The sequence below is a fragment of the Aquarana catesbeiana genome, linkage group LG02 (assembly GCF_042186555.1).
Source record: "Aquarana catesbeiana isolate 2022-GZ linkage group LG02, ASM4218655v1, whole genome shotgun sequence".
In the NCBI taxonomy this organism is placed as follows: Eukaryota; Metazoa; Chordata; class Amphibia; order Anura; family Ranidae; genus Aquarana; species Aquarana catesbeiana.
In genome coordinates, this window is record NC_133325.1 from 697,943,653 (window position 1) to 697,957,050 (window position 13,398).

A 13,398-nucleotide genomic window follows, 5' to 3' on the forward strand; every position below is an offset into this window, starting at 1 on the left:
TATTTAGCAGTTTATATTTTCTAAAATGATTGCATTTCCATGTTCTGTGTACCGTGGGAGAACAGATATAGTGAATGCAGGGTCCTGGATTTAGTAACACTTTAGGTTTTGCATTTTTAGAACAGTTGTAAATATGTTCAGAGGGTTCTATCTGGCTTCCAGCATACAATGTTATTCACTACTAAGTTTTTTTCAAACCTATTACGAGTGATGCAACCGCATGAGCCAACCATACAAAAATAGGTCCAGATGTGTCCTACAAAAACACTGCACTGTTCTTGTGGGAGGAGGCAGACAACCCTTTACATGGGCTTTTTTTAAATGTAAAAAAGCAAATGTATTCCTAAGTTTAGGCCAATATGTATTCTTCTATATATTTTTGGTAAAATCGCAATAAGTGTATATTGATTGGTTTGCGCAAAAGTTATAGCATTTAAAAATAGGTGATAATTTTATGGCATTTTTATTTATTTTTTTCTAGTAATGGCAGTGATCAGTGATTTTTAGCGTTCCATTTAACATGGTTTCCTATGGAACACGTTCTGTAGTGCAAACCTGCAAAATGCAAAAGCACTAAAAATGCCTAGGTGTGAATCGGGCCTTACACTGGTCCAAGCTGAACCAATATATTGGAATTCTGTAATTAAGATCGTACCGTGAGTTCAACGTTAATGTATGCAACCGTCTGGTGCTTACATTGCTTGAACAAATGGCAGGGATTATTGGTGTTTCTAAGTTTTATTTTCTCAGCGCAGAAACCAATAATTATGTGCAGTTCCCTATGGCAACCAATCAGATTCCGTTTTACTATAGTGAAAACCACTGTAAGTTTTCTGATCATTACGGAAGGCTGCACTTTGCAGGTTGCCTTTTTCCTTTTTCCGTCTCTGACTGGTGTGAGGAAGCTTCCGTTCACAGACTTATAATAGTTTAATTGCTATGCGCTGTTTTATTCCTTAATCCTGGAATTCTCCAGCTGTGGACGTCTAACTTTCTGACCTGCATGAGTGGGCTGTTGGCTGTGTAGTCAGAATGTCCTTTGCTATCTTTCCTTTCTAAAAACACTAGTTGCTTTGTTTTACAGCCTACCGGGGTTCTGCACCAGCACAGAGTACTCACTGTGTAAGGTTTTTGGACCCAAGTCTGATTTTTAATATAGAAGCTTTTATTAAACCCTTATCATTGTCCTTTTGATACCCTAATTTAAATATGAAGGTCTTTTTTATGTAGAACACCAAAAATATGGTTCAGGGTCTTTTTGCCCTTTTTTTTTTTTTTTTTTGGTAGTTTTCAGCAAGCATGTATTCATTTAATTCTTGATCGTGACAAAGAAGAATGTTGTGAGAGGCGACGTACAGTTTTGATATTGCTGTGTGTTTGTATAGTGGCCAAGAAAATGTTCATAACAACGCAATTTGTTTTGCTCTGTGTTGAATTTGTAGACTTTAAAGGCCAAGGGTGGACAAAATAATGTAGAATAAATATTTATAAATATTTAATTATAAATAAAAGTTTGTCGTTTTTCTAGTTAAAATTTGATGATAGTTGTCCTCCTCCCCCAGCTTTTATGTAATAAGTTTTATTTGAAGTCAGTCTCATTCTAAAGGGGATCTCCACTTTCATGGGGAAAAAAATAGCAAATAAAAAAATACTAATCTAGCTAATACAATTGTGACACAAGTCATATTGTATTTGAATGCTATTAAAAATGACTGTTCCTTTTTAATCTGCGGTGCTGTAATTTTCTGTAAAATGCAATATGGCTACCTGGAGGTGTTCTGTACACAGAACGCTCCCCAGAAACATGTCCTGCTTGTGTGATTGGCTCACTGATTTTCCCAGAAATCTGCACTAAGATGCAAGTCAGATTTCAGGAATTCCCTGCAACAAAAATGTCAGTTTGGATGAGATACTCCCAATAGGAAATCCTAAAGGGATGCTGACCAGATTCTGAGAAATGCTGAGAGAGCAAAATCAGAGGAGATGTGTTCAATACAAATATTTACAGATATAATCACTGCTAGTGTAAGTGATCCTATTGCATTTTTGTTTATACTGGAATGCAGCGCGGGGAAACCTGTGTTACATGTGCGTTTCCTGCACCACGTTCAAAATTCACTGAGTGGGAGATCTGCTGCAGGTGTCAATATAATCCTGACGACACCCCAAATGCAGATCTCAGCTGAAGTGCGTTTGCCTGCACCAGATCACATAGTACTGCAGTTTCATGCGATGCGGTGCAGTGTGTTTTTGAAAAGTAGTGCATGCACTACCTTTGGTGTGATTTCAAATTAATGTTCTGTAAATGGGGGAAGTTTGGGCTTTTTGTTTCTAAACTGCCCTGCGCCTGGATGGGAAAGTGAAACCCCTTTTACTATTATTGTGGGGTATCCCAGTGGTTGCAACAATCAGTCAAGCTAGCTAGAGGCTGGATACCCATGTGCGGTGACCATATGGGGGAGTTTTGGGCTAGCTGTGGGTGTTTGGAAAGTGTACCTTTTTCGCTTGTGTATGATGTATGATGGTGCGCCATTTCACCTTGGTTCACCATGGCGCATGTGCGCTCGCAGGAGTGCCGCTATGTTCAGTAGTTGTTTGGCGGCCATGGCGCATGCAGCTTTACCACACATGCGCAGTAGCCTTTATCTGGGCGCACGAGGATTCATGTCATATGCGAATACAGCCACGTCTGTTCGCCGGGGCCACGCACAGAACGTTCCGAGCCACACCCAGCTTCTTTAAGCTATATAGGCCAAGCATGCGGTGCTTCCAGAAGGCAGCTGTGGGACACAGAGCAAGCTCTGAACAGACACTTGCAGCGGTTCATTCTTTCCTTACCGGGTCACGTGATTTACCAAGTGTTGCTTGGCAGGCTAAAAGTGCTTATCAGGATTGTTACTTAGGGGCTTGGGAACCCTATTAAAGGGTCTCCCTTCTGATTGTTTTAATACTGCACCCAAGTACTCTCCCTCTTTGCGGCGGGTAAATGTCTTCAAAAAAGAGGAGCGGGACTAACTGTAGGGAAGGGCACACCAATGTCGTCAGTAGTTCCTGATTAACCTAGTCGTATACCTAGTGTTGTATCCCCTGAAAGACCAGAGGCTTCCGGGCAGTCTGAGCCGCTGCGCCTATCTGGTATTGTGCCTACAGTCAATGCTGCTGCTTCACCCTTTATCACTAAGGATGGACTGTCCTCGGCCCTAGCCGGGTTAGAGCGATTGCCTCCATCCCACAGGGTAGCAGGAAGCGTGACAGATCCCCCTCCCCGGTGCCTCCTAGTCTGGAGCAGGAATGGGTTGCGGATGGGGAAGAGCTTAAAGCTCAGGACTCTGTGGAGGGCCCGGCAGATGAGCTTGCTTCCGAGCAATCTGGACAAGAAGATATCCAGTTGATGTCTGCCTCTCAGTCGCAGAGGCTTTTGATCCTGACTCTGACCAAAATGGTTCGTTCTGCCTTTAAGTTGCCTTTTGCAGAGGTGACTGAACAACCCCTGGTTCTCTTTGGGATCCCCGAGGCCTCTTCAGGCCACACAGGCTTTCCCCTTACACACCCTGTTGGAAAAGGCGGTGTATGCTGATTGGGAACATCTTGACAGGATTTTTGTTCCTCCTAAAGAGGGTTTTCCGTTTATATCCCATGGATGAAAAGTTCAATTAAAAAATGAAGCATGCCAAACTGATGGCCTTGAAAAAGCCCTAGGTTCAGAAAATTTTTCATGCCAAGTATTCTTCATATGCCAGGGGGTCTCAATACTGATAAATAAATCCTACCCGTGTAAAGTTGAGGTGGTCCATACAGATCACCATGGCAAATTTGTAATTGTGGTATTGACAGCCTGGCAACAAAAGTATATTATAGTAGGAGTTTATATCCCACCACCTTTCAAACCGGAAGTGCTGTACACTATTTTGGAGAGGATTACCCCGTGTTGTCCAGCTAAATTGTTAATCCTAGGAGACTTCAACAACACCCTCTCCCCTGATCTTGACAGGCCCACACCATCACAGTCCTCTACGGGGGACCTGTTGGGGTGGACACACTCGGCAGGGGTTACTGAGGTGTGGAGGTGGTTACATCCCCAGACTAAAGCTTACTCATGTTTTTCTACCTCATATAAAACCTCCTCCAGAATTGATTATGCGTTCGCAAATCAACTTATGTTATGGACTTTCTGATCACTCCCCCCTCAAGATCACTATGCGGACCCGAGAAAAACGCAGTGGCTCCATGTGGCCCACTGGATCTGATATCAGGGCAGACCCCACAAACATTACGTGAATTTTGGGAACATAACACGGGGTCATCCTCTCCTCCCACAGTCTGGGACGCCTTCAAGGCGTTCACTAGAGGATACTATATGACAGCAATTAAGGCGGTGAAGGTAAATCAACAAGCCAGCACAGTTCCAGCGGTTGGAAGGGGAGATTGAAGAGGCATCAGCCACTTACGGGTCTGACCCCTCGGTCTCCAATTTCGAACGGCTGCAGTCCACAAAAAGATCTCCAACTCCATCTCACTGAGATCACACGTCTAGAGTTATTCCACACCAAACAAAGATTCTTTGAGCAGGGTGATAGAAATGGTAGACTGCTAGCAATGATGTCTCATCACGACACCCCTATGACCCCTATGACTCTGATCCCCGAATTGGTCTCTCCTACAGGTGAATCTATTACATCCCAAAAGGGTATCCTGAAGAAGTTTCAGACCTTCTATCAGACACTATACAGTACCACGCTCCCTCAGGATATGACTCCTGGCGAGATGGCACCTCTCCTGGACCCCCTGGCCCTGGGGCGGCTCTCAGACGAGGAGAGGTCAAATCTGGTCAGGCCTATCACTGCAGAGGAAGTACATGCTATTATTAACTCATTGGCAACTGGGAAGGCCCCAGGCCCTGATGGTCTGCCCGTCAAATTCTACCGGTCACTGGTGGTTGCAATGGTTCACTATGAAGTCCCTCAAAAGGTATAAAGGTGCCTAAACGTGATGTCCACTGGTGATACAATCAACTTGCTAGTAACGCTCAAAGTGCCACAGATCATGCAGTGGTGCAATTCGATGACCCCAAAGGTAATGCGCTCACCTCAGAGTGTGTGACCAAGTCACTAGACAAAGTCAAACCACACTTGTGAACCACCCTGGGTTCTATGTAGATCACAGGATCTCAGGCTCCAATGCAGTAAAGAGTATATAGATGGGAAGAAAAAAAAAACTACATAGTATAATACCGTTTTAAAATTCATTAAAAGATATAGATACTCACAATATATAGGTGCATCAGTGCACCGCTCTAAACATGGCAAATGGCAAGTATGATGTTTTTTGTGAGGGTATGGTGTGCGTCTCCTCAATAGGCAGCTCAGCTGCCTCTCGCTCCGTCCTGGCCCCTCCCCTACGCGTGTTCGACACAGGGATCACGTGTCATCATCAGGGGGATACTGATTGGACGGCTGATCTATCGTTTTAAATACACCCCCTGCGGCCATTTTGCTGTGGTCCGCAGACATTCTAGTGTTAGGCTACAAGATATATGAGCTAATGAAACTCAGGCACAGCTGATAACCAACTGGTCTCAATGTATTAATCAATAAACACAATGTAATGAGCGCCAATCGCCAGTATTCGTTAGAGAAAAAGATCATCTAATATTAAATATAATTGCAATACTGTTGTCCAGGTCGGAGGTTGACGGACATCACACCATACCAGCTCATATCAGATACAAAACCAATCACCTAGATGTATAATATCACGGAGAATATACTGAAATAAGTCATTAAATAAATAAAAAATCTAGAATAGTATTCCAAACAGTAGGTAAAGTTTAAAAATGCTCAATCTTTATTCACATTCATATATGTGTGCTAAATAATGTAAAAAAAAAAAAAAAAAAAGGGGGGGGCAGCCACCTTTACAAATAATTATTTGTAAAGGTGGCTGTCCCCCCCCCCCCCCCCCCCTTTTTTTTTTTTTTTTAACATTTTTTTGGAAGTATTCTTCCAAAGGCCTTTAGCCTCCCATTCACTGGTCCGAACCTTTATACAATGGGCAACTCGCTTGCTTCCCCCCATTAGGTAACCTATGTGTCCTTGGGACTTGAACTTGGTGCTGTCTGTGTTATAGAAACAACCATTTGAACCTATCAAGGAAATTCCATTAGACTTGCTGTCACGCAAGCTAGCCTTCCTGGTGGCTATCACCTCGGCTAGAAAGGTGTCGGAGTCACCGGCCCTTTCATACAGGGAACCCTACTTGATCCTTCACCATGACAGGGTCGTGTTATGACTATTCCATCTTTTTTGCCAAAAAAGGTGTCGGCCTTTCATTTAAATCAGGACATTATTTTGCCTTCTTTTTTCTCTCAGTCTCGTTCGACGGAAGAGAGACGACTGCATTCTTTGGACGTTTGGCGTGCTAATATGTAATGATTTTTGGTAGAAAAAAACAACTAATAGTGATAAACCTAAAATTGCTTCAAGTTGCTGCAGCTGTCACTAATGTGCTCCCACAGGTAACAGTATGAAAAATGAAAAAAATTTGATAGCGCTGCAATAATACAATCTATATGAAATAAAACAAAACTTCAGCTAACAGTGAAATATGTAAACCAATTAAAAATGAAAAAAAGTCAGATAAACAATAAATGATCATTTCTTCAGCAGTGGCCGCTCACCTCCTTTATATGACCCCAAGGGGTGCAAAGCGTGTTTGACCCCTTGGGGTCCTACAAAGGAGGTGAGTGGCCATTGCATGCGGTGGTGGGAGCACTCTGGATAAGGAGTTTTTTTTTTTAGAAGAAGCATCACATTTGTTGTTTTTTTTTTTTTTTTTTTGTTTTTTTTTTGTTTTTATCACTAAAGAAATTATCATTTATTTTTCAAACTTTTTTTCATTTTTAATCGGTTTACATGTTTTACTGTTAGCTGAAGTTTTGTTTTATTTCATATAGATTGTATTATTGCAGCGCTATCACATTTTTTTCGTTTTTCATTCTTTGGACGTTGTCCGGGCAGTCAAGGTTTATTTGTCTAGATCTGCAGAGATCCGAGGATCAGACTCCTTTTTTGTTTTACCAAAAGGACCCAAGAAAGGGCAGACCGTGTCCAAAGCTTCCATTGCCGATTGGTCATTCAGGCCTACGATCTATAACGTAAAGCTCCTCCCTTTAGGGTGAGAGCTCATTCTACCAGGGGTGTAGGAACCTCCTGGGCTTTTCATCATCCGGTATCTGTGGCTCAGATTTGTAAGGCTGCCACCTGGTCTTCAGTGCATACGTTCACAAAATTTTATTAAGTGGATGTTCAAGCAGCTGAGGATTCGGCTTTCGGCCGCAGTGTACTCTGGGCTGCTGTATAAGTTCTGATGGCTATTGTTTGGCAGGGTGTGTCCCTCCCCTCAAAGCTTATACTCTAAGACGTCCCAGTAGGTAATGAATGTTAGCCTGACTCTGTGTCCCATGATGTATGAAAAAGAAAATAGGATTTTTTAGTCATACTTACAAGTAAAATCCTTTTCATTAAGTACATCATGGGACACAGAGATCCCTCCCCTCTTTTTATTTATTTATTTTTTGTTTGAGGATTCCAGGTAAGTATGACAAAAAAAATCCTATTTTTTGAAAAGTAGTGCATGCGCCACTTTGGTGGAATCCAGTGTGGTTTCAAATGGGCTGGAAATTGAACCGCACTGGGTAGCACGGGAACCCAGGTACCGCGGACTGGGAGGGTGTTCCTGTGTGAATCAGGTTCGAACCGGCCCTCACGGTTGGTAAACCTGAAAAATCTTTTTTTTTTATTTAAAGTTCACCAAGTGGTCTGTCTAATGTTGTAGAATTTGTAATGTACTGATATTAAAGTAGAAACATAATAGGTAATCGTTTTAAATGTGATATTTATGTGTATATATTGTGGGCAGCACAGTGGCTAAGTGGTTAGCACTTCCGCCTAGCAGCACTAGGGTAGTCAGTTTGAATCCCAACCACGGCACTACCCGCCTGGGGTTTGTATGTTCTTCCTGTGTCTGCGTGGGTTTCCACCGGGTTCTCCTGTTTCCTCCCACACTCCAAAGACATGCTGGATGTATGGTTAATTGTTTCCTGTCTAAATTGACACCAGTATGTACGTATGTGAATTACAGACCTTAGATTGTAAGCTCTTTGAGGGCAGGGATTGATGTGAATGTTTAATTTATATGTAAAGCGCTGCGTAAATTGACAAAACTGTAGAAGTACCTGTAATAAATAAATTAATGTGTTTTCTTGTTTCACTGCAGGTGGGGTTTCAGCTGCAAGGAGGACTGGTATACCAACTCCCCGAGATCTGCCAACACCAATAGCAAGAGATAGGACAACTTTACGGCCTCCAACTACTACTGCATCTAAAAAAACACTACCAAGTCCTATATCTCCCAGTACTTCTACACCTGCAAAAAATATCCGTACTTCCCCCAAACCTAAACACGACAATGAATCTAACAACCCTTCTGTGTTGGAATCACATGTTAAAGAGCTATTGGCTGAAGCAAAAACAAAAGATTTTGAAATTAGTAAACTTCGGAGTGAACTGCAGAAATGCAAAGACAAGGAATGTCCAAGCCCTGACATCCCACCTTCCCTGGAAGCATCCACGGAGTTTCAGCTGACAGAGGGTACAGACCCTGAAGTATTGTTAAAGACCCTTCAGGGCAAGAACTTATTTTTACAGAAAGAGCTTGCTCTTTTGCGTCAGGAAAATGAAGACCTAAAGCAGAAACTGCACAGCTTAGAGCAGTCTCCTCTTTCAGATACTATAAGCAGCAATGGAACTGATAGCAGTATCCTATCACCTTCCACCCAGGTGACAAGCACTGGGAGCAAGGTGAAGAGCCTTTTAACAGAAGGGCCTGAGAACAGCCATTTGATTGGCAGAGGAAATGGCCTTCCTATTTCTGGTTCATCAAGCAGTGATGTCACTAAAGCCTCCCTTTCTCCTGACTCTGATTTTGAGCACCTAGCTGATGTGCCTTCCAGACCTGGGTCATCTGGAAGTATTCCATGCCAAGGCTCAAAATGTTCAACTAGTGGTAGCTCCCCAAATAATATTAGTGAACTCTCTGTAGCCTCATTGACTGAAAAAATACATAAGATGGAAGAAAACCAACATAGTACTGCAGAGGAACTTCAAGCAACACTACAGGAACTCTCTGATCAAAATCTAATGGTACAGGAGCTAACATTAGAAAGTGAAAAGCTTGTGGAAGAAAAAGCTTTTCTGGAAACCACCCTTCAGGAGCAAAGACAAAGGGCAGATCAGCTGAGTCAGGAAAATGAGAAGTTGATGACCCTTCTTCAAGACAGGGCAAAGACAGAGCAAACACAGGTTCAAAGCAAACTTACAGAGGTAGAAAAGAAATATTCAGAGCTTGTGGAAAAGTCTCAGTTTGAAAGGGAAAAATTGCTCAATATTCAGCAACAACTCACCAGTAGTTTGAGAAGCCTCGAAAAAGAACACCAGGAGGCTCAGGTGATGATAAAAAGACTGAAAGAAGAAACTGGACAATTACAAAATCTCCTGGAAGCTGAGAGGAAAGAGAAAAGTGGTGTTGCCAAGACAGTGGAAGACCTCAAAGTCACAATTGAAGCTCTTAAAATTGAAGGCAGCTGTTTAAAGGCTCAGCTAGATGGTGAGCGCCAGAAAGTGGCTGAAATGACAGCCATGGGAAACACCCCCGAGAACTCTGAGGTTCAAGAAATGCTGAATTCTACTTACAAGGAGAAAGAACATCTAGAAATGATATGTTCTGAACTTCGCCAAGAGCTCTTAAGAGCCAGCAGTGAAGTTAAGCAGTTACAGTGTCTTCTGGCTAAGGTCTGACATCATTTTATACATTTGTCTTAAATATTATTTTCTTTTAGGATGTGTACTAAAATATTATTTGCATGCACTTGCAATACATATTTGGGCTCGGATTTTCTAAAAACAAATGGTCCAGGAATGCTTATGTTTTTGATTAGTTATTTTGGCTCAGGTGGGAAAGACTTCTGCAGAAATTGACAGTAAAAAAAAAATCTTTCCAAAGCTGTCCCCATTTGGAGATTTCCTCTCTTCCTGTGACAACAAAAAATGTTTTATAACAGAGAGCCTGACCGTAGAAAAAATACCTGACTGAGGCTAAAACCCTTCAACACTCATTTGAAAATGCAAAAACAAAAAACCTTCCACTTTTTTCCAAATGTATCTGTATATTATAAAAATTACAGACTTCCAGGTATGGATTTTATTGTCTGCTAGTTTGACTTGTGACCAATGTAAATGTGCATATGCCATATCCGTGGGGGAGCTGTGGAAGCTGACAATCACAGTAGTAGTCAATGCTATTACAGTGATCGCCACTGTCTTCCAGGTTCTGTGCCAATTAGATGCCCTTCTGTATAGTGAGCAGGGGGGGCACTCTCGGCATTGGGGCCGTTCACGGAACACCATGCATTTTTCTCAGCTAATACAAGTGTTCCCTGATTGGATGAGGTGGAGAGGTGACGTCACAATCTCCACCTTGTCCAACCAGAGAATGCTTTGCATTCATTGAGAAAAAGCCAAGGATTTCTGACGGCACTCATGCAGAGCAAAAGTCCCTTGGGTTCACCTTGCAGAAGGTCAGCTGTTCAGTACTGGACCCAGAAGACCGCAGTGATCACTATAGTAGCAACGCCAACTTTAGGGATTCTCCTGCTTCCACAGTGGCCCCACAGGCATAGCATATGCATACATATTTTGGTCCAAGCTGCACCAAATGCAAAAAAAAATTCATACCTGGAATTCTAAATATAACCATAATAGATCTGTCTCATTTTTTGTAGCTGAGGGGTCAAGTGATCTAAATGAGAAATCCCAGAATTATGTTGTGTCTTTTTTCCTATTATACTTTTAATGGAGCATTTCACAAGGTGAAAAACCGTTAAACCAGCAACCCCTGGTAAAAGTATCTGATAGTAGTGGGAAGTTAATGAAGAATTCATATACCGCCTGGTGGAGAAGTAAGTATTCTGCTGCTTCTTTTACAGCCGCTTCTTTAACTTTTTTCCAAATGGCAAAAGCGTCAGGTAAAAAGTGGACTTAAATGTGTCCGACTAAACCTTTGCCAGCAGGTAGAGTTTTTTGATGGAAGTTACTTAATAGGTCTGCTTTGCAAAAAAAAAAATTGTATTTGCCTGCCAGCAAATTTTGTTACCTGCACCATTGACTGCGGTATAATTACAATGCAGTATACAGCCCTGGCCTATTCTTGGCACCTGTAAGATGCTGAGAATGGAGCCAGATGTCAGGATAATGCAACTCCAGCATGCATATGCAGGACTAACCTCAGCAGCCACCCTGTGGATGGAAGAAGGTGATGGAATGATGGTAGGAAACTCAGACCTAGCATTGCTGGAGAGGAGAACACCCGGGGCTGCAAGTGTGCTATAATGTGTAAGTATGCTGGGACTCAAAAACCATACAGTATCTGTTCTTGTCTCTGTAATAGAAAGCTATGGCATGCTGAGAGCATGCTGGTGATCTAGTTTTTTTATTAATGTGTTACATTCTGGTTATGCTGCAGGGCCACATATGGGACTATACCTTGTTTAATATCAAAATTTCGATCTACTTTAATATTATAAATAGCAGAAATCATGCTGTGGTAACCATAGCAATCAGTGAGAATTCTTTCTTTCTTGTGTCTATGCCAGTATGGTAAAACTGAAATCTGACTTTGGGTTATATTTGTTGGGATAACCTGTGGCACACATTTGGTGAGCGATGTGCCTTTTTTTTTCTTTCCTGCAGCAGTGCAACCCTCACTTTTCCACATGCTTGAAAAGCGGATTTTTTTAATACTTTTTTTTTTTTTTGAGGAGATTTTTGTTCCACCCTGCCTCTATTCTCACCTAGGCGAGAAAGAGGTCAGTTCTGCTCCAGTATCCCTCTGGGATATCTACATCAAATATTTATTTATTACAGGTACTTATATAGCGCCAACAATTTATATATTGTATATTTATATTGTACAGTCACATCAGTCCCTGCCCTCAAGGAGCTTACAATCGAAGGTCCCTAACTCACATTTATACACCTATTAGGGCCAGTGTAGACGGGGCCAATTAACTAGCATGTCTTTGGAGTATGGGAGGAAACCAGAGTACCCAACCGCACAGGGAGAACATGCAAACTCCAGGTTGTTCTGTGGTTGGGATTTGATCACTCAACCTTAGTACTGCCAGGCGAAAATGATAACGCTTAGCCACTGTACTGCCCAAATATCTCAGGAGGCATCAGCTTCCACCCAGCACTTGGAGGGGGAAGGACCAGGCAGCACATTATTGGGGAGCTAGCTGAAAGAAGTCGGTAGAGACAGCCAGCTCCTGAGGATAAAAGGAAAGAAGAGGGCACCTCAGGACCTGGTGTGTGGTGGCAGATTAGCAAGACATTGCTGGATTCTCTGGGCGTGCAAGTATGTCAATGGAGCATAACCCAGCAAAAAAGGTAAGAGGGCTGAGTTTAAAGGCAAAATTGAAGTACCTCTTTAACTTGGTTCTATCACTTGCTATTCGTAATCCATGTATAGGGGAACTTATTGTACATCATTGTTGTTTGCCTCCATCTTATTAAAGTCATGTAAGTAAAAAGAAAACTTCTGACATGTTGCTGTCGTGGATTGCAGCAGTAAATGGAGCCATATGTACAATCATTTTTAGAGTCACGTGTCCATTCTCACTCACATTCATGTAACTTTGAGTATAAAGGGAAAGGAAGTCATAAAATGTAACATGGGGAGTTGAAACCACAATAATGCTGAATGCTGAGTTTGGCTAAGGTTTATTTCATCTTGTAATCCAGGTGTTCATTCTGAGACAGCTCTGCTTGTACCAGACCAGAAATCAATGTGTGGGGCATGTCTGTAGTGATCCCAGTCCCAGGGGCTGGTCAGTGAGTGCTGTGGGTCAGCTAGGGGAAGAAAACAGGAAGTTGTGGGCAGCTGGCTTTGGTTGACTAGAAGATCAGTGCCAAACACGGCACCCCCTGATGTTACAGGGTCACTGAGCTCCAGATGTGTATGGAAGTTTATGAGGTGAGTCGAATACAGTAGAATGGTTTGCCTAATGTACTGGAGCCTTGAGGGAATTGGTAGAATTATTTAATTTTGAGATTTAATGGAAACCTGCTGTACAATTTCTAATTTTATTTTTTTTTTTTTTTGATGCCTCAGTCCAATTTTCCTCTCCCTGTTGAAAACTACACACAGACCTTGAATGGACTGTTCTAAGCCAATATAACACATAATATAGAAAATCATATTAGCGAAAAGCTGAAGTGTTAGCAGACCTGTAAATAGTCTGCAAACACTTGTGTAGGACTACAAACAACACAAGGTTTGCTGCTG

General features: G+C 42.2%; 1 protein-coding gene across 5 annotated transcripts in view; it reads left to right on the forward strand.

The window, feature by feature from the left end:
• The window catches only part of SPECC1 (sperm antigen with calponin homology and coiled-coil domains 1), a 588,472-nt gene that overhangs the window by 350,061 nt on the left and 225,013 nt on the right, over nt 1–13,398 (forward strand). For all 5 annotated transcript variants that reach the window (XM_073616875.1, XM_073616874.1, XM_073616878.1 and 2 more), the window contains one exon: nt 8,275–9,848. In XM_073616875.1, the coding sequence (XP_073472976.1) occupies nt 8,275–9,848 (1,574 nt within the window). The remainder of the gene's footprint in view (nt 1–8,274; nt 9,849–13,398) is intronic.